This window comes from Primulina tabacum, chromosome 18 (genome assembly GCF_025594145.1).
Source record: "Primulina tabacum isolate GXHZ01 chromosome 18, ASM2559414v2, whole genome shotgun sequence".
Classification (NCBI taxonomy): domain Eukaryota; kingdom Viridiplantae; phylum Streptophyta; class Magnoliopsida; order Lamiales; family Gesneriaceae; genus Primulina; species Primulina tabacum.
In genome coordinates, this window is record NC_134567.1 from 25231499 (window position 1) to 25253164 (window position 21666).

Sequence of the window (21666 nt, forward strand, 5' to 3'; positions counted from 1 at the left end):
CGTAAATTTTGGAATAATACACTTAAATTAGCATCTCATTAACTCATAAACACACATATGTAGCCATCCTTATAGAACTTCTATCCCTAGACAAATGAAATAGTCTTTAGCTTAAATTATTGCCTCTCAATCTTAATTACAAGTCAATTCTAAATTTATAATCATCCCCTCCCAACCACCCCTTACCCACTATCCTAACAAACTTGAAATTTATTTTCAATTACTTTTTGATACAAGTAATAAAATAGTCGTAGATTGTCTTACCAATAGTTAACATATACAACAAATACTATATAATAAGTAACAATACTACATAATTTCTTATATTTATTAAGGCAAAAATTTGCGTGAAACGGTCTCACGGGTCGTATTTTGTGATATGAATATCTCATTTGGACATCCATGAAAAAATATTATTTTTTATGCTAAGAGTATTACTTTTATTGTGAATATCGGTAGGATCGATCCGTCTCACAAATAAAGATTTGTGAGACCGTCTCGCAAGAGATCTACTCAATTTATTACTGTTTGATTAGTAGATCTCTTGTGATACGATCGCACGGATCTTTATTTTTGAGATATACCAACACTACCAATATTTATAATAATAAGTAACATTTTTTATATAAAAAATAAAAAAAATTATAATCAATTCAAATAAGATATATATCTCATAAAATTTACTTGTAACTGTCTGACAACAATTTTTGTGATGTTTTTTCTGTATCAGTAGTGTTACAAATCTCAATCATCTGATGATCCCTCGAGTCAAACTCTTTCATGTATTGAAACAGGTATCCTAATTCAATCTTGTTACCATAAAATTTTGAATAAATCTTATTCAACAGCTCCACATATACATGTTATATATATAAATAAACACCAAACATAAAATCCTCCCTCTCCTAGAAAATTCACCACCTTCACAATGATGAAGAGCGCTCTCGGCAGAATTCATGTATCGTCCATCTTACTTTTTTCCCTCCTGATCATCACATCAGCCACTCAATCCTCAGATTCTCAAGCCAATCATCACAAAGCACAGCTGCAAGCACGGCGGCGCCACCATTCTTGCCACCCTATTACCACAGGCCAACTGATTCCTACCGTCTGTTTTCAGGTTCAGAAACTACTAATCTGTCACTGCCCACCGTTCCCGCCGCCGCCTCCGCTGCCCGGTGATGGCCATGAGATCGATCCCAGGTACGGCGTGGAGAAAAGATTAGTCCCTTCTGGACCAAACCCTCTTCATAACTGAATCACAATCCTCTGATGATCATAATTCTCTCTTTATTTTTTTCAGACTTTTCAAGAATCCCAATCGACTTTTATATTTTTGCCATTATTATTTCTCGAACTTCTTCTTCTTCTCCTTTTTAAAATGGAAAAACACAATCCACCGATTTGAAAGATGGAGTACATGCAACAGGCCTTCGTGCAACAAGGCGTATAACTAAAACAGTCCCTTTAGTTGATTTCTTTTTGTTTCTATCTTGTTTGATCCTTTATTTATAACATGTAGAAAGATGAGAAATTCTGGCTATTTCAAGCTCGTTTGAAGATTCACGTACACAAAAATGTTTGCAACTTCTAATTAAAATAAATGATTACGAGGGCTCGACAGTGTCGAATTAAGCAGCAAAATGTTGTAGTGTGAAACTTTTTTTCCCTTTTTAGTAATGTAATCAATTAATCTTTGGAGAAAATCTGCATGAGTTCTTGTGTAAGGGTTCAAGTTCAGAAACGAGAGGACACGTTCAAGAAAATCCCAGGAGTCTCGTGATTTTTGAGCTGTTGGTGGTGATGCTAAATTCCATGAGGGCACAAAGGTCTTTTCACGTGCCTTTTTGGATGTATCAATTAATATGATCACACACCCCTTGTCAATTTATTACTACTCTAATTCATTGACATTTATGTTCAACTACTTTTTTAGGGTATGATTGTTGGAAAATTAGGGGGTAGACTTTAAATTACGATAAAAATGGTGTGGGACAGTATCACGGGTCGTATTTTGTGAGACGAATCTCTTATTTGGGTCATCCATGAAAAAATATTACTCTTTATGCTAAGCGTATTAATTTTTATTATGAATATCGATAAGATTTATATACACATTGCTGTGTATGTATAAAAATTTAAGTAACGTAACGGGGAAAACTTCTCCCGACGTCATGTCAACCATTGTATTGTACCTATTTAGATGAGTTCATCCCAATCTAATGGTTTTATTCACTTGACGAAATTCTCAAATGTATTCATAAATAATAAAGTATATCCAATATCAAGTGGAGGAAAGAACACATCTAAAATAGAAAACCTCATTTATTACGGTTGATTTCATTCTACATGTAGGGGCACTACCCTATGATAGAATAAAGGGCTCAAATTTAGCCACATACATGGGATCCACTAATTTTTTTAAAATCACATATATGTGTGAATCTTGTCCATCCAAAATATGTGAGGCCAGTGCCCCACATGTAGCATCGAAGCTACCATTTATTACGTACTATCCATTTAATTATTCTCTTGGTTTATATGTGTATTGTTATATACATACAAAAGCACTCACAAAATGAACCCAATAGGAGATAAATTTTAAAAATATTACACAGTAATTAAAAATAATTTTTTTGTAGATATAGTTATTACCCATAAAATTGAAAAAATGGTCGGTTTTTTTTTTTATCGACTTAAGTTATCTTCCATGTAACACAAAAAGAATTAGATGGATAATTCAATCTGAAAATTAAGTTTTTAGTCTTGTAGCTTAACCATTTTCTATTCGTAGTCTTGTAAGTTTTCAAGTCAAAGTTTTAATTATCTAAGTTGATACTTATTATTACTTTTAGCCTTGTTTTTACCTGGCGTAACATTAGACATGTCATGATGCAATTTACGAAGACACGTCATCAATTTATGATTTTAAGATCATCAATTTTCGATATCACGTGAGCGTATTTGATGAAAGACGACTAAAAATATGACAAATACTCATTTTATCCTTATTTAATTTATTCAAAATAGTGGCATGTCTTTCAATGCTTAATTAATGTGATATATAAGTAAAAACAAGAAAAATGTTACTAATAGTAAAAGGCAAGCTATATATTTGGGAAAACTGGAAAAGAAAAAAAACATGTATAATTGGGACGGAGTTAATTATATTTAGAAAAAAGAAAATGCATGTTCTAAGTATACTTTTGAGACTTTAATATTAAATTTTTTAATTGTCATTATTATTATTTTAAATGAGATAAACTACTCTGATATAATTTTAAAAATATAAATCTTGTAATAGGTATTATGTAAAAGAATTTTATGGTAAGTGTTAGAAACAAGAAACTAATATATAATATATTTAAAATAATATTTTAATTACAAAAACTTGTGTGAGACGGTCTTACGTGTCGTATTTTGTGATACATATCTCTTATTTGGACCATCCATGAAAAAATATTACATTTTATGCTAAGAGTATTACTTTTTATTGTGAATGTCGGTAGAATTGACCTATCTCATAGATAAAAATTCGTAACACTGTCTCACAAAAAACTTAACTCTATTTTAATTGAATTAATAATATAACATATAAAACGATTGATTTTAAATGCAATTTGCCCTTAATATAACAGAATATAAATTAACTAATGAAAAAATGGAAAGAGTCTTTTCACAGCGGAATCTGGGATCTCATTCTGATCGTCTCTCACTCCCAGCTCTGTGATGTATTATTGTCGGTAACTTGGATCGTTGCAGCAAAAGCTTGCCAAAAATGGCGATTCATCTTCGTTTGATTTTTACCGCGTGGCATCTAGTTATCATTTTACTTTTGTTCCTGAACAGCGTCGCTCACTGCAAAACCCTCAAGCGAGATGGTTAGCTCCAGATCCGGTGTTTTTTAAATTATGCAATTAATGGAGCTGATCGGTGATGAAATGGATGTTGATTGTGACTGGTTCTTTAGTTATTTTTCTGGGCTTTGGTTTATTTGAAGTGATTTTTAGAGGTTTACTGTTTGTATTGATAATTCTGCTGTTAAGGATGTAATTTTGATTCAAGGAGCACCCTGGATTTGAGTTGTTGATTGAGTCGAATACGTGGAAATTCAATTCATTTGTGTTGAGAACAGTTTCAGTAGATCGAATTCTAGAAGTGTAGGTTACGAGTAAATGACTATTTTACTCTACTGTTGGTTACTTGATGGCCGTTTTTGAGTTCAAATCTTGAAGCATAGATTCCAGTATTCATTTTAGGACAATTCAATTGGATATTTTCTCTTCCCGTCTGAGGAGAACATATTTGAGGCCTCCTAGCGACTGAGTCTCAATCCTGTTGATTATTTTTCATCTTCATCATCTTCATGAAAAATGTAAATTATCTGCATGATGGAGTCTGTGTTTTTCTCAATGAAATTGAAGAAGAATGCGTGGTGCGGTGTAACAGAATGCGCGTTGTGCGGTGTAACTGAATGCGTATGCTGGTCAATGTGTGTGTTTTCTAATCTAATGTTTATGGATCGCAGTGAAGGCATTGAATGAAATAAAAGCATCACTTGGTTGGAGGGTAGTTTATGCTTGGGTTGGTGATGACCCTTGTGGAGATGGTGATTTGCCTCCATGGTCTGGTGTCACATGTTCCATTGTTAGTGGGAGTGACTACAGAGTTGTTACTGAATTGTGAGTTTATGGTCTCTATACTGTTTTCTGAAGTACATGTTATTTCACATTAGCTTTCAAATGGTAAAGTTATTTCGTTTATTGTTTAATTTTACTATCTCATGTGGCATTCTCTCAATTTCCGCTTGGCAGGGAAGTTTATGCTGTTTCCCTGGTTGGTCCATTTCCAATTGCAGTTACGAATCTCGTGGATCTTACAAGGCTGTATGATACTCCATTTTCTCCCTCTCTTTGATTGAAACTGAGATTTTGAGTTTACTTATTTTTGGCTTTGAATGGATTGTATTTGAGTAGGAAAACCATTTTCAATGATTTAATGGAAACTGATCTAACTTATCATAAACTGAACTAAATAATGGACTTCTAAAGGCATCACAATATTACAAGAAATTTAGAATTGCGTTTACTTTGGATTTTCTATTTTTCACCCCTTTGCATTCTGAATCTGCAATGCTTGTGTCAGGGATCTACATAACAACAAACTGACTGGGTCTATACCATCACAAATTGGGCGGTTGAAGCATCTCAAGATCCTGTAAATTCTTTTACTTTCTAATTCAATAAGCTCTATGTTTGTTTGGCCGGATAGCACATTTTGTCTGGTGCATAGATTTAAAATATGCAAATGTGTAGGCGTGTGAAATTTAAGATACGTGCAAGAGAATCTCTTGTTGAGATGTACATATCAAAATTATGGCAACTCTCTTTAAGTGATATAAATCATGCTTATTTTACTTGTGTACTGATATGGATTTTGGCTTTGCTCACTTGTTTTTTTACACCATTTCTTCTTTCCTTTTGTAAAGGGTTCAAAAAAATTGCCCTCTAAATTGAGTCTTCTCATCTTTTTCTTTTTTATGAGTAAAATGGTTTTGTCTCATTCCTGACTTAACTTGTTTTTCTTTTGTGGTTTATCCTATTTTCACAAGGAATTTGAGGTGGAATAAATTTCAAGATGCTATTCCTCCTGAAATTGGTGAACTAAAGCAGCTAACGCATCTGTGAGTGATATATATATTTTAGACAGTTCAAATACGTGGGAACTACTTTCGCATGAAGCTTTCTTTTGCGCGTTTAAAAGACTAATGTATGAATTGTGTGCAGCTATTTGAGTTTTAATAATTTCAAAGGTGAAATCCCTAAAGAACTTGCAAATCTTCCTGAGCTCCGTTATCTTCTTCTACATGAGAATCGTTTGATTGGAAGAATTCCACCTGAATTGGGAACTTTGCCGAAACTACGCCACCTGTAATATTACCTAATAATGACCTAGAGTGTGTTATTTGTTGTTTTCTGTTTACCTAATATCCTTTTTATTATTTCTAGGGATGTTGGCAACAACCATTTGATTGGGACCATTAGAGAACTTATTCGTATAGAAGGATGCTTCCCGGCACTTCGTAATCTGTATGCTTTGCTAATTTAACACTATTTTGTTAGACTATTTACATTGATTTTGCTAATGTCAATTATCTATGCTGTCTTTAATGATACCGATATGCTTTGATGTTATAGTTATCTTAATAACAATTACCTTACTGGGGGCATTCCATCACAGCTTGCAAATTTGACGAACTTGGAGATTCTGTAAGTTTGTTCATCTGTTGATGGAATTTTTATGGGTATTATAATTTATTTTTCATTTACCCGTCTTAATTTGCTAAGTTAACTCTCTTGTCACCACAGTTACCTATCACATAACAAAATGTCCGGTGTTATTCCATTTGGGCCAGCTCATATTCCTCGTTTGACTTACTTGTAAGTGTGCTTTGTCATAATCTTTGCATCTATTGATCTCTATTTGGTTTGAAAGGGGGATTGTCTCTTGTTTGCTTTTAAACTGACTTTTTTAAATAAAAAATTTAGCTGTTCTTCAGAAAATATTGCTCCCACTTGGATGGATGGTCTTGTTTGGTAATGTGTGTATAACAGGACAGGCGGAGACAAACTTTGTGCATTTTGTGCTTTTTATTTTGCTTGTAGTCACCTTCTCTCTCATGTATATCCGTGTTTTTCCTGCACTGTAACTAAGACTAACTTGAAATGTATCATGACTAGCTGAAAACTTTTTGAATTTTCCATATCTGAAGCTATTTCTCGGATTCAGGTACTTGGATCACAATCAATTTTCCGGGAGGATTCCTGATGCCTTCTACAAGCACCCATTTTTAAAGGAGATGTGAGTCCTGCACGTCAAAATATGCTTTATAAAGCAGCTTGTTTGCAGATTTATATCTCGATATATCGTTTGATTTATGTTGCAGGTACATTGAAGGAAATTCATTCCGACCTGGTGTGAAACCTATTGGCGACCACAAAGTCCTGGAACTTTCTGATTCGGAGTTCCTATTCTAGGCAAATGGATAAATTAATGTTTTCTTCTAGTTTTTCTCATGATTATTAATGTTTTATACAGATTACCTTTCTAATATTTGGTGACAGTAGAGTTCTGTAAAATGTAGCTTATAGTGAGAAAAAAATGAAGTTTTGGGTTCTGCTATGTTGTTTGAAGTGTACATTTAGCATTCTATTCAGTTAGTTTCAGTTTTCTGAAGTTTTCCAAGGTTTTGTTTCATACATCATCCAGACTCAATCACACACTATTTAGGTCATCTACCAAAATCTCTCCTCGTCTGTCCTCTTTGAAATTTAATCCTATCCATCCTCAAATTGTTTTATCTCGTATCGATTAAAATGAGTTGATTTGGACATCCCACTTCAATGTAAAGCTAACACATCATTACAATCAATTATATTATATATTTGCAAGAAACACCCTTCAAAAATTGGCATCCTTACAAGAATGAAACACCAAATTGTGGAAATCATGTGAAGTCATACTGTACATGTATTGTACTAGGATTCCACTGCAATAAATTAAATTCCCCTTTAATCACCTCTAGAATATTGGGTACCCCATCCATTTTGGGATGTGTCCCCTCTCCCGCAACAAATTCATGAACAATACCGTTAATCTCAACCTGAGTACGCATTGACAGTAACACATAGGCTCCACCTATGGCGTTCTAATTTCACAACTCTCTCAGCGGCAGCCTTTGCCAAATCGACATGCCTATGACTACAGCAAGCACTGAGGAATGCCCTCCAAGCTATAGCTTCTTCAGTTGCAGAACCTGAAATGGGCACCCTTTGAACCATTTTATAAGCTTTTTCCATATGCCCCGAACGACATAGAATGTCAACTATACATCCGTGGTTCTCACTCTTGGGCTCAATATTGTACACATTACACTTGATATTCAACAAATTAAGACCACCTGCATTTTGCATACATATCAATGAGTGTGGTACCTAATTTCACGATAATTAAGATTTTTTTGTCTCTTTCGACGTGTCTGTGGATCCAAAATCCAATTTCTAGACAGCCCAAATGAGCAGAAGCACAAAGCACTGCGGGTCTTAAGCATGCGTATGTTTTCTTTGTTCACAAGAGGGAAGATGGCCATGGAAACCTCTGATATCAAAGTCCTTCATCCTACCTAAGCACTGGTTTGCGCTTTGGCTCTTTGAACATGCTAAATTTCTTACTCGGGATATACTTGGATTTGTTCTGGATAATTCACGTATGCTGTGTAGTGATGCACAAGAGTCTAACGACCACATTTACTTCAGGTGCAGGTTTTCGAAGAAGATATGTGATGGTGTTCGAGATTGGTTGGGCATGAAGAAAGGTATGGGATCGACAACGGCTGTCCTCAAAGCCTTTCAAGGTCAAAGCCTTTCGAGGTGTTTACCGAGGCAACTCAACGATTAACAAGAATGTGATGTATGCCACTTGCAGCTACGATATACCATATTTGAACCACGAGGAATAGGGCAATTTTGGAAAACGAAAAGCCGGATGTTGACGCTCTTAGTTAAGAATATCAAGATTTTAATTTATCGTTGTATTCCGAGAACGATATATGTCATAGATGACGTGTAGTATGTAATACGACGTTAAGAACTATGTCCTTGTTTTAATCTAGGGATACCCAGTGTAGTTGTACTTGTACTATTCTTTTTACCTAATTTAATAAAATTAATTTCATTAAAAAAAACAAATAAACAAACAAAGAATGCTAACAAAAACTGTCTCATCTGGATCATTGCCATCAATCTGCATCAACCTAAAAAGTTTCAAACCTTCTTTAAAACAATTGTTTTGCACATACCCTGATATAATTCCAATATCCTTCACTTGGGCTTCATCAAAAATCAATCTTGCTGAATAACATCGCCTTTTTTACAAGACCCAGAAATCAACACAGTCCAAGACACGACACAATGGCAAGAAATTTCATCAAACACACATTTCGCAGCTTCCATATCATCAAAAGCAGAATACATAGCAATCAGAGTGTTGCCCAGAAATTTAATAAACGAAAGACCCAGCTTTCTTACATGTCCAATCATGAACCCTCCAAGATTCAAATTTTTCATGTTTGCACAAGTTTCCAAATTAGGGAATGCGTCATCATCAGGGCACATCCCATATCTCAAAATGACTATAAACCTCCGAAGCCTCGACGTTCTTATCTTTGAACAAAAAAAAAAAAAGCTTTAATAATTGTGTTACATATGCAAATTGTGGGGTTTTCAATTCGCTCAAAGATTTTTCGGCCATAAAATGTGCTGCCATGAAAAGGGTCCGAGCAAAATGCCAAGATTCTGCTCAGAGCAAAGGTATTGCTCCCGAGCCCACATGTGATTACAAGTGCATAAGCCTGCATTGATTGTTTTATGCTCCGACATTTTCCCAATAGATTAAGACATCTGCTTGTCATTTGCTTTCATTACAAAGTTCCCCCACGTTCATGACATCAGACGAGGAGATTCAAAAACGGCCAAACAATAAATATTGTGCTGAGGTAACGGCGTTACATCCTACAATATTTGAAAATAGCTAATATACAAAATTACTTCTTAATATTTTAAAATATTGTTCGATTAAATCTCTACCATCAAAGATATATTCAGTAGTAGCTCGGCTAGTCGGCTTTAACATTTCTTAATGATTTTTTTGGCACTTTTATTGACCCTTATTCTTGGTTTAGAAACTTCAACTATCTTGATTTTGATGATAACAAAATTTGTTATTGTGTTTTTAATATATTTACTTTTAAGTGTGAAATTGTTAACTCAAGATGGAAGCTGAAACTCGAATTTAATCAAAGTGAAAATCTGATGAGCTGCAGTGTTTCGATGATATCTCCCAACTCGATGATGCAAATGACCAACTTCCAAAATGAATGACCAAAAAAATCAATTTGAAACAATTTTTATTTCACGTTAGTTGGGCTAAATCGGATGTTATCTATGCAAACTATTGACAGTACGGCTCAGTTTGGCTGATCAGCAAGTATCAGTTGGATATGAGCAGTTGCGGTATTTTGGTAAGTCTGATCAGCTCGGTTATCCAAACGATTCAGTATGCGTTACGAAGCTAAGACAACGATCTACAAATCATCTTCATAAGTTAAAGTCTGAATCGGAGTGTAAGATCCGATAAATGACAACGAAAATACTAGTTATGCGCATGCTTAAATCAGCAGACCTCATCAGTTTGGTTCAGTCTAACAAACGAGCATAACTGAATGATCAGTCTAGCTGACGAGCCCAACTGGAAACAGACCCCAAAATCAGTTAGGCTCGGAAAAAGTGGCTAGCAAGGCGGAAATGAACGTTTCAATATCGAAAACATTATAGAAACTTTCCAAACAGTCATATTCTCGTGTCTAACGTATATATCATTTTTGAAGTATACAAATACAATATCTTGAAGATCAAATACAAGATTTGGAAGGGGATTCAAAGCATGAGTAGCTCATGAAGAAATTAGCTAGAACAAGAATAAAAAGCCCAGTATGAGAATACATTGCAAGACACATACTGCAATGGATTGAATCCTCACACACAATCATTCACACATATACTTGAAAGTTGAGCCTCAAAATTTAGTTGATTAGTCTTCACACAAAAACATTTAAAGATTGTGTGTGTGGTCTTGGCATAAGAGACTTTTAACATTTTATGGATTATGATGTTGCGGCCTATAATCGAGAGTGTATTAGAAGTTTCAATTAGACAAGAAATAAGTCCTAAGTTGAAATGAATTTGTACAAGGAGTTGCATAAATTAAAGTTTTCTAGTAAGTCCTTCTCAAGGAGAAAAAGAGGTGATGTAGGAGTTGCAAATATCTAAACATCCATAAACAAATTTGTGGCTATTTATTTATCGCATTTAATTATTGCTACCGTTTGTAAGATGCATTGTTGAAGTATTTTATCTGACTTCCAAATACAAAAATATTGCATACCAATTGTTTGATAAAATACGTCAACCAAAAACATTTTTATAAATTCAATTTGCATATATTTTAAATGATTTATCAAAAAATTTAATTCGGTTTTTACAGAAAATTATGTTGAGTGTCTTCTGCTTGGTTAAAAACCAAACTCGATTTAATTCATCAATGTTAATTCAAGAACCAAACTATTATTAGTCATTGATTATCTCTCAATCGATCTTATCACCTAGGACTACTTTTCCCATTTTTCCTATGTCATAGATGCTAATAAATGAACTATAGATGCTAATTATTGAACATGAAGAATAAACAATCAAATTTAATATGATAAAGATATGTAGGTTTAAGTCATCTTAATCTTATCTTAATTAAGTAAAAATCAGAAAATCATAAATGGCCATGAAAATTGAACATACAGATGTAACATTGGATACTATGGGTTTTTAGTAATATTCTCTAATTCATGGAAAAATTTAACACTTATATGTTTTTTAAATAAAAAATTTAATTATTTTCTTTAAATAAGATTTAAAGACATTTAACCGATAACTGATAGCATTGGGCGGATGTTTTCATAAAAAAAATATGTTATAAAATAAAATATTTATCAGTATTATTATATTCATATAACACTATAAATATTTTAAAAATAGAAAATAAATATGTAATTAAATGTAAATATTTTTTTTCATTTTTTTTTAAAAATTTTAAATTTGATGTTTTTTGAAAATATAAAATGCAAGTATCTGTATTGATTTTCATTTCGGTTGTGTTTTTCAATTTTGTGTTATTTTTATATATTTCACCAATCTTTGTCATATTAAAAAAAATATTTTTTTATATAATATTATATTTTCAATTTTTTTAAAATAATTTCGTGAATTTTTGGTATATAGATTGTTTGTAGATTATTATTATTATTATTATTATTATTAATTAGAATTTTAATATAAATATTTTTTAAGATTCCCTCAAAAATAATTAAAATTTTTAAGCAAAAAATATTATTTTAATAAATGACAAAAAATTTGATTTTTTGAAAATATTTATTTATTTATTTTTAAAAAATTTTATAAACAAAATAATATAAGATTTTTTAAAATATTTTTCTATTTTTTTATTAGTAATAGTTTTACTCAGCAAAAATAAAGAAGTCAATTTAATGACAGAAGATCGTTCTCTTTATTTTGAGTGTTATCTTAAATAACATTGATATTTTTTTTATATAATAATTTTGTATAATAATATTTAAAGTTTAAATATATTCATTATATTATAAACTTACTAATTTTAATCAGCATCACATAAAATAATTTTTTGTGCATAGTATACGTGAAATATTAGTATAGAAGTATGTTAGTTTACAGACATGTGTAAGCATATACACATACATACATGCCATTTTCTCGAAGGGGGAGGGGGACATCCAAACCGATACATGAAGAAAAAGTCTGGTGGATTTGGGACCATGGGGCATACAGTCTACAGAGTGGATACACTACTCCATTTATTTCATATCCAACCACCATCATTTTCAATTTTGATCTTTTATGCTACTCATCCAACCACCAAACAAGTGATCTTCAATTCAACCAACTGTCAAATTATATTGACTGTTGTGTTTATTTTATTCTTTGTCGAAAGGGTTCTCTGTTTTATTCTAGCTGCTTTAGTAAACAATACCAATGTCAAGTATTGAACAGTCATTCGAATATAAGAGGGATGGACTAAAAGATTTGGATCAGTGAAACAAATCAATTTTATCTCCACAGATTGGCCCAAAGATCTAAACTTTCTGAAAATGGAATTGAAGGGTGGTTTTATTTGCTGTATTTTTTTATTATTGATTTGTGTTTCGTGTGCGGAAAAAGTGGAGTTAACAGTGAAGGGAGTAAGCTCCATAGCCGAGACAGATGATAACTTCATATGTGCAACACTGGATTGGTGGCCGGAAAGTAAATGTAACTACAACCAGTGCCCATGGGGAAAAGCGGGCATTCTCAATTTGGTACTGCTTTCTTGAAATTTAGATTCCAATTTATTGTGAAATACAGAAGAAATTGTGGTCGTGATTGTGTTCTTTTCTTTTTTTTCCCCAGGATTTGAATAGCAAGATTCTGGCAAATGCCATCAAAGGTTAGTATTTGGGACGTGGCCTACTGCTAATTTGTTGTTAAAATAATTGTTGAGATACATTATGTACTTCTTGGTATCTATCATTCATATTATGAGTCTCAGTTACCCTGAAATGTGGTGTGAAATGTAAATTATGACAAAAGTAATGCATAAATTTTGAACTTGTTCGAGCCTGCTGATCCAACATGGTCTGATATCAGTAACTGGGTTTTTTTTTTTCACTTTTATGCACTGTTTTCATTTGGAGGACCAATATATTTCACGATTTTACGTTACTGAAATTCGATTTGCTGTGACTGGGGAATCAGCATTCAACCCTCTTCGGATCAGAATTGGAGGTTCGCTGCAAGATCAGGTTCTGTACAAAATCGGAACTTTCTCCGAAAAATGCCCGCATTTCAGAAGAAGCGAGAATGGATTGTTTGGATTTTCAATAGGTTGTCTTCAATTGGATAGATGGGATCTCATGAACAAATTATTCAGCGAAACCGGGTATGTAACCAGACTTCGAAATATCAAAATCTTGGTTCTATTCCTCTCATTTGTAAGAACAAACCGATGTACTTGAGAGGAAAATAATGGTATTCTTGCAGGGCTAAGATTACATTTGGCTTGAATGCCCTCATTGGAAAGAAGAAAACCAATGGCTCTCTTTACAGCGGCGGTTGGAACTGGAGAAACGCCTACGATTTCATGAAGTACACTGCCTATAAAGGATACAAGATTGATTCGTATGAACTTGGTAAAACTATGTGAAGTTCATAATTTTCTTGCAAATAGAGGTATCACCTCATAGATTTATTTTTTATTTTATTTTATAGGAAATGAGCTATGTGGAAGTGGGGTTGCTGGACGAATAGATGCAGAACAATATGGCAAAGATATGATTGCACTCAAAAAACTAATCAAGATTTTGTACCCTAATCCAACCACAGAACCTAAAGTTTTAGGCCCTGCTGGATTTTACGAGAAGCAATGGTTTGACATATTCCTGAAAGCTTCGGGACCGAATGTAGTTGATGGTTTGACACACCATATCTACAATCTCGGACCAGGTCTGTACAAAATCAAGGCTCATTACACTCATTTCTCGGTGTTTGTGCATTTGGACTTATTCGATCTTCTCCAGGTAATGATCCAAGTCTAATCAACAAGATTCAAGATCCGCATTTTCTCGATCGTATCTCTCAAACGTACAGCGATATTTCCAGCAGCATCAGTTCATTCGGACCATGGACAAGTGCATGGGTTGGAGAAGCTGGTGGGGCTTTCAACAGTGGTGGCAAGGATGTGTCGCATACATTTGTTAATGGATTTTGGTATAATACATCTCTTTCTTTCTGTATACTAGAAATTTCTACAAGCAGTTAAAAAAATAACGATGTAAGGAAATCTTAATGGCCTAGAATTCTTATTGTTTTGATGATCCTATGAACAAGATTTTATTGAAAACAGGTATTTGGATCAACTGGGAATGGCATCAAGATTCAACCACAAGGTTTTCTGCAGACAAACCTTAATTGGAGGAAACTATGGCCTATTGAACACGACTTCATTCATCCCTAATCCAGATTATTACGGGTCAGTTTCAATCCGACAATTCTCCAAATTGTTATTTTCAAGTAACTTTTGTCATCATTGCATAAGTTTATTTTCGTTTATAGCGCGCTTTTATGGAGTCGTTTGATGGGAAAGAACGTACTCGCTGCTTCTCACAATGGCTCCCCGTTCTTGCGTGTCTACTCTCATTGCTCCAAGAAAACAGTGAGTTAAATTACAAACAAGAAATGTGAAAAAAAAAAAATTCCAGATTATTCCTTTTTGTACAACTTACAAGAAGTTTTCTTAAAGACTGAAAATATGATGCCTTATTCAGACAGGAATATCTGTGCTTTTGATAAACATGTCGAATTCAACAACCTTCGATGTTTCGATAACTAATGACATGAACTCGTACGCTGGACAATACAATCAAAGGGAAGAGTACCATTTGGCTCCAAAAGATGGAAATATCCTAAGTGATGTGTTGTTGCTGAATGGAACTCCATTGAAGCTCACAGGATCATTTGATATTCCTGTGTTGAATCCAAAGATTGCCGACCCCAAATTTCCAGTTATATTGGCACCCAATTCGATAGCTGTTGTCATTGTTAAAGGATTTAGAGCACCAGCTTGTGCTTAGAGAACAATTCTCTGTTTTTTCAAAAAAGATATATGTGTGTGTGTAAGAATTTTATTTTATTTTTTAAAAAAGGAAAAAATGTAAAAATTTCAGAGGGGAAGAAAAAATGTGCTTCTCGTTCTGGACTTTTTTATTTTCTTTCAATTTTTCATGTAATAATTTTTTGGAGATGACCAAATATATATTATTTTGAAGATTTTTTGTTACAGTCTTATATAAAATAAACCTATACATTAAATAAAGTGAATCATAAAGTAATCTAAAGTATTACTATATTAATAATCAGTTACCAAATTAGCTTATTTTATATATAAGAATTATGTTTTAAATGTTATGTTCAAAAAATTATATAATTTATTTAGTGTATAATCATCAGTTACCAAATTTAAATATTGTAAGCCGACACCAACATAAAACCTCTCCCAATAAAAGGAAAGACGTGAGTTCGATTCTTTAACAGTGGCAATGCAGAAGAAATGGAAAAACCATCTGTCTCTGCTTAGAAAATTGAAGAGTGGCAAAATAGAAGAAGCAAAGTACGCCTTTGCATGGAGTGTTCTAAGATTTAAAACCATTCCTTCTTACCATAATTGCATACCATTTTTCCAGGGCAAGATTTGGTAGTACAAGGCAAGAAGATAAACAGGAGGGTAGCAGCATGGAAGAAGACAAAAGAATCCATCCCCGATCTCTTAGAGGTATATGGTTCGGGTTGCAAATGAGATTCGCTTCTAAAATTTCGAATTAAATTGTTTCGGTAATTTATTTTTACTATGTTTCGAATTAATGCAAAGAGGAGAAGAAGTCAAGGCTGGATAAGAAGACAATTGTCCAGACAGATGAGTTGGGATTATGATTTCAGTGATGCTCATTATCCCGCAGCGGCAGCAGCAGCAGCATACGCTGTCAAATCGCTCGAAGAATCGGGGGCAGAAGATTGAAAAATGGAATCTTATGCTTCTGATAAATCTTTAAACAAGATGAAAAGCAAAGTAGAAGTTCCTGGAATCCGACCCGAAAGGCCTAAACTTCAGCCAAGATTAAAGGTAAGAGCCAAGTCATGTCTAAAAATTCACAAAAAGTATTACGAATGCATCAGATGAATTTTCAAAGGCAAGTTTCAAAGATCAAGATATCAAGGTGCCAAAAAGCACTTCAACAGGCAAAACAAAGCCCGATACCGGAAGTAATGTCACTCCATCTATGAAGAAGAAAGCTAGTTATGCTGATATAGACCAGAAAGATGAAAGAACCAGTAACAAATCCAAAAATTCAGTAGCTGAAACGCCTCCAACTTTCGCGTTTAAGAGTCTGAATATCACCACTGGAAGCGTAAAGGCTGAGATTCCAGCACCAACGCCTGCAGCAAAACCTAGACCTAGAGAATCTACGGCGGATGCTTGGAGAAAGAAGAGATGACAAGCGTTAGGGAGCCGTGACTAGTGGTTTTAGAGACAGCTTTCAAAAACAAAAACATCTTTTTTAGAAACTTAATTGATTCCAAAGACCCTTCGTTTTTCGGTAATTCTTCACATAATGAAAGAAGTTTCAGGGACGAAAAGATGATGGACACGGTCGAAAAGTGGGAGACTAAGAAGATGACAAATGCGACACGCAAAGTCAAAAGAAGAGAGGTACTCATTCTCATTACCAACTCCATTCGATCAACATTAGAAGTTAAGGTTATTGAGATCTAACAATCAAGATAGAACAACTTCCAGGCTGAAATGGATAAGAAACGAATGAAAACCTTGCAGAGCTATCGAACCGACATCACAAGAATCCAAGAAGTAGCAGAAGCAGCCAGGGCAAGGCAGAGAAGAACCGCAGAAATGAGGAGATCAAATTGAGAGAAAGTGAATAAAATCAGATTAACTGGAAAAATTCCAGCAACATGTCTGTGCGTTTGAATACCATCAACGACAAAGACAGAAAATTGTAAAAACTTGTAAATGTTGTGTAGTTTTCAAGTGAAACTGTATAAAATGTCATGCTGCGAAAATACGTGAAGTTTGTATCAAAGAGAATACCTCAAACAGATCATCAGTAAATGAATACAAAAAAATCTTCAATATGCATCACAAGAAAAGTTATTGAATCCATTAGACATACTAATTATTAGAGTAAACAAGAAAAACTTAAATTTATAAACTAATTGGACGGATGGTGTTCTTTACATACATCTCATCGCAAATCATATAATCAATTATTACAACTTGAAAAGACAAAAGCAAAAAACCAGAGGGAAAGTTTTAAAAAAATAGCATTTTCACAACAAACAAACAAACAAACTAAGGTGAGTTCCACCAGTGTGTGAAAAAAACTGAAGTCCCAAAGTACAAAAGTCGCCTACTTCTTCAAGAAATCCCCGGCCATCTTCATGAAATCCCCAGCGCCGGCTCCTCCACCGCCTCCAGACGGCTTGTGCAAGAAACCTTCCGCCATTTTGACATAGTCCCCAACGCCGCCAGTGGCGGGATCTTTTTCAGGGTCGGTGGTGACGGTGGTGGAGGTGGTGGTGGTGGTGGTTTTGTTACCGTGGGAATCAACAACGGTGGTGGTGGACTGAGTCGTGTTGTACTGGCGGAGATAATCCTCCGCCTTGTCAACGTACTTTCCCATTCCTTTAGTATCATCTAGCTTTCCGTACTCTGAAGCACCGCAGAGTAGATCCGCGGCCGCATTAGCGACCATCCCTTTTTCATGCTTCTGTGGCTCATGGCGGAGATGGGATTTCGCCGCGTCAGCTACCACCTTGGCGCTGTTGAGAAGGTCGGAGTTTGATGGTCTCTTGTGGTGCCCGTGATCGGGGTTCGTGGGGTGATCAGAAGTGGGCTTCGGCTTGGAATCGTGATCATGTTTCGTTATATCGGACAAGAAATCCATTGCAAGGAAAATTGGCGAAGAGATGAGTGAAAATGGAGGGAAGATGAAAGGTAAATGGAGAGTTTGGTGGTGGAGATTGTTTCGTGGGAAGAAGTGGAAGGAAAGAAGACACGATTCTAAGTTTGACTGAGAGAATGAAAAGTTCACCTGTCATTGATAAAGGGACACGGATCCTCTGCTGTGCAGAGGAAAACATAACTTTGTGCTGTTCTCTTTTTTTTTTGGTTATATATTTTATTTTTATTAAGACACCCACAATAGTGGATATCGTGGATGTCATGTCATCCAAATATTTGACACCATCAAATATTCACAATTGTGGCCTCTTGATTTGTGTGCAAAGTGAATTTGTAACCGGTTATTCATATTTTTTTTTCATTTTTTAAATATTTTAATTAAACTTTTTAATTTTAATAATCATTTAAATATTTTTTTAATATTCAAAAATATTTTTAATATTTTTTAATATTAAAAAATATTCAGAAATATTTTTTTATAAAATTGTAAGTTATTTTATTTAAATGAAAATAAACTATTAATTAAAGTGACAGTGAGACCCATAAATATTTGATTGGTGAGATATTTGATTGTGAAATGTGAGATATTTGAGTAGTGAAATATTTGATTGATGATGTGGATTATGGGATCCACAAATATTTGGAGAAAATACATCTACTACTGTGGATGGCCTTAAGTTAAATTAATTATTTTAAAATTATTTAGAATTTATTTTGTGTGTAAAAATTTTAAGTTAACAAGTATGAAATTTTTTTTAACAAGTAAACATTTTTTAAAGTCGGAATAGAATTTTTTTCGTGATATGAAAAATTTGTTAACAAGTAAAAATATTATTACTAATACAATAATATCTAATTTTAAAATAATTAATTTAACTTAATAGAAATAAATTATATACATTATTTCCTATAGTTAAATTTTTCTAGTTTAATTTTTAAAGTAAAGTTACTCAATTTTTATCATTGAATTATTTTTTGATTTTTTTATTTTAATAGTAAAATAATTTAGGTTATGTTTTGAAAGCCCAATTGAAACCAAACTTAATTGAAACCAAATAAAATAAAACAGCACAAAGTGCTGTTCTCCTCTGCACTGCAGATGATCCGTGTCCTTGATAAAGTTGCACAAAATTTCGAAAATATTGCAAAACAATTTGGGGACATATTATTTAGTAATAGTTCTAATATTAGTTTTAATATTAAATTTATATGATATAAATTATGAGTTTTTTCATAAGTTTTAATAAATCAGTTGTGGTCGAAACTTTTTATTTTAATTGATTTTTTTATTAAACTCTGGTTGGAAGTTTAAGTTTTATTTGGTTATATTTTTTATATGTATTATCTATTATATCTATAAATATATGACTTTATATGTGAATTTTCATTTATTTCCTTATTAATTACTTGTTTTACTAATTGCTTAATTTAAATGTGTCTTTTTTTATCTTATTAATTACTTGTTTTACATTAATTTTTTAATTTAAATGTGTCTTTTTTTAATTAAATGTGTCTTTTTTTATCTCCTTATTAATTACTTGTTTTACATTAATTTTTTACTTTAAATGTGTCTTTTTTTAATAAATATGTGACTTTATATGTCTTTTTTTAATAAATATGTGACTTTATATGTGAATTTTCATTTATCTCCTTATTAATTGCTTGCTTTACATTAATTTCTTACTTTAAATGTGTCTTTTTTTCCTCTTTATTCATATTTTAAATATATGTGATTATTAGTATTTAATTTTTTATGTCTACACACATTATAATATGTTATTTTTATCCAATGATATCATTTCATTATGTAAATTAGTATTTGATTTTTTTGTGCCTACCCACATTATAATATGTTATTTTTAATCCAATTATTTAGATTTTTTATTTATCTTTTCATTATGTAAATTAAATTAATTAAAGTTTAGAAATAACCCATTATCGACTTGTGAATTTTCTTTGATGTCTTATTATTTTTTTTCATGTCCTCGTTAATTTGTATTTGTGACGTTGACTATAACTTATGCGTTTAAAAAAATATTTTTGCAAAGGTTTATATTAAAAAATTATTTTAATAAAATGTGTGACTTTATATGTGAATTTTCATTTATCTCCTTATTAACTGCTTGCTTTACATTAATTTTTTACTTTAAATGTGTCTTTTTTTTCCTCCTTATTCATATTTTAAATATGTGTGATTATTAGTATTTCATTTTTTATGTCTACACACATAATAATATGTTATGTTTTTCCAATGATATCTTTTCATTATGTAAATTAGTATTTGGTTTTTTTGTGCATACCCACATTATAATATGTTATTTTTAATTCAATGATTTAGATTTTTTATTTATCTTTTCATTATGTAAATTAAATTAATTAAAGTTTAGAAATAACTCATTATCGAATTGTGAATTTTCTTTGGTTTCTTATTAATTTTTTTTTCATGTCCTCGTTAATTTGTCTTTGTGACGTGGACTATAACTTATGCGTTTAAAAAAATATTTTTTGCAAAGGTTTATAATTAAAAATACTTTAATAAATATGGTCAAAAAATTTATTGTGATATAATTTTTTTACAAAAAAATTTTTAAATCTATTTACTTGTTACCGTTTGTTAGATTTAAGTGTTTAAATTAAAGTTTTTTGCAACCGAAATTTTTTTACGGTTTATATTTATAAATTATTTAAATAAAACACGGTAAAAGATCGTTGTGATTTGAGCCGTCGATTTGGGTTGGGTCTGTCGGTTTGGCCTGCAACGCCAAACAGTTTAAGTGAGTTGGGTTGATATTTTGTCGACTCATTTAAAGGTGAGCCTAAATGAGCTCGCACGAGTTTATATTAAATATCTATATATCTAATATTATCGATTTTCAATCATGAATTCTTGATACAAAATGAAAAATATCATTTTGATTTTAAAATTGTGATGTTACTGTGTTGTCCAAAAATCGTGGGTTGTTGAGACATTTTAGCAGTCACTCAAGATTGAGTGACAAAGTTGACATTTGAGTTGTATTTTTTGATTCCTGACAATATGTTCGTCAACATATTATTTTTAAGTTAGTTTTATCAGTATCGTGAGGGGTAAATTTGTTTATTACAATATATAAATATTATCATATCTTTAAATTAATATTCACTTTCATGTTTGACATGTTATGAGTCTTGGTAAAATGAGGAACAATAAATTCAAGCAAACGAATACACAAAAGTCTGGGGCGAAACCAGAATTATATGGTAGCAGGAATTAATATATTGTGGATTTATCGATGTTAAGATGCATAACAAATCTTATATCATAATATATAAAATTTCAACCTTATAAATGAAATAAATCAAACATATATGAAATATACAAAATTTCATTACATACACAATCAAGTAATTTATTATAATTGTATTTTATTCTACAAGAATTCTTGTCAAACTCAGTTATTGTGGATCTAACAT

At 32.5% G+C, this 21666-nt stretch overlaps 3 protein-coding genes and 1 pseudogene across 3 annotated transcripts; 2 read left to right on the forward strand and 2 right to left on the reverse strand.

The window, feature by feature from the left end:
- Positions 1 to 3637: 3637 nt before the first annotated feature.
- Positions 3638 to 7257, forward strand: LOC142533629 (uncharacterized). The gene is made up of 11 exons (XM_075640456.1): positions 3638 to 3881; positions 4529 to 4682; positions 4815 to 4886; positions 5146 to 5217; positions 5612 to 5683; positions 5787 to 5930; positions 6009 to 6089; positions 6198 to 6269; positions 6369 to 6440; positions 6790 to 6861; positions 6947 to 7257. Exons 1-11 carry the CDS (start codon positions 3779 to 3781, stop codon positions 7035 to 7037), a joined length of 1005 nt encoding a protein of 334 aa, XP_075496571.1. The 5' UTR covers positions 3638 to 3778; the 3' UTR covers positions 7038 to 7257.
- A 318-nt stretch (positions 7258 to 7575) lies between these two features.
- LOC142533852 (pentatricopeptide repeat-containing protein At5g08305-like) lies at positions 7576 to 9469 on the reverse strand (annotated as a pseudogene).
- A 3008-nt stretch (positions 9470 to 12477) lies between these two features.
- On the forward strand, positions 12478 to 15506 carry LOC142532786 (heparanase-like protein 2). Its single transcript, XM_075639244.1, has 9 exons — positions 12478 to 13000; positions 13092 to 13128; positions 13437 to 13620; positions 13722 to 13870; positions 13950 to 14183; positions 14258 to 14447; positions 14584 to 14709; positions 14793 to 14892; positions 15005 to 15506. The coding sequence occupies exons 1-9, from the start codon at positions 12794 to 12796 to the stop codon at positions 15308 to 15310; spliced, it is 1533 nt and encodes a 510-aa protein (XP_075495359.1). The 5' UTR covers positions 12478 to 12793; the 3' UTR covers positions 15311 to 15506.
- Positions 15507 to 17434: 1928 nt separating this feature from the next.
- Positions 17435 to 18321, reverse strand: LOC142532787 (nodulin-related protein 2-like). Its single transcript, XM_075639245.1, has one exon. The coding sequence runs from the start codon at positions 18194 to 18196 to the stop codon at positions 17660 to 17662; it is 537 nt and encodes a 178-aa protein (XP_075495360.1). The 5' UTR covers positions 18197 to 18321; the 3' UTR covers positions 17435 to 17659.
- Between the last annotated feature and the right edge of the window lie 3345 nt (positions 18322 to 21666).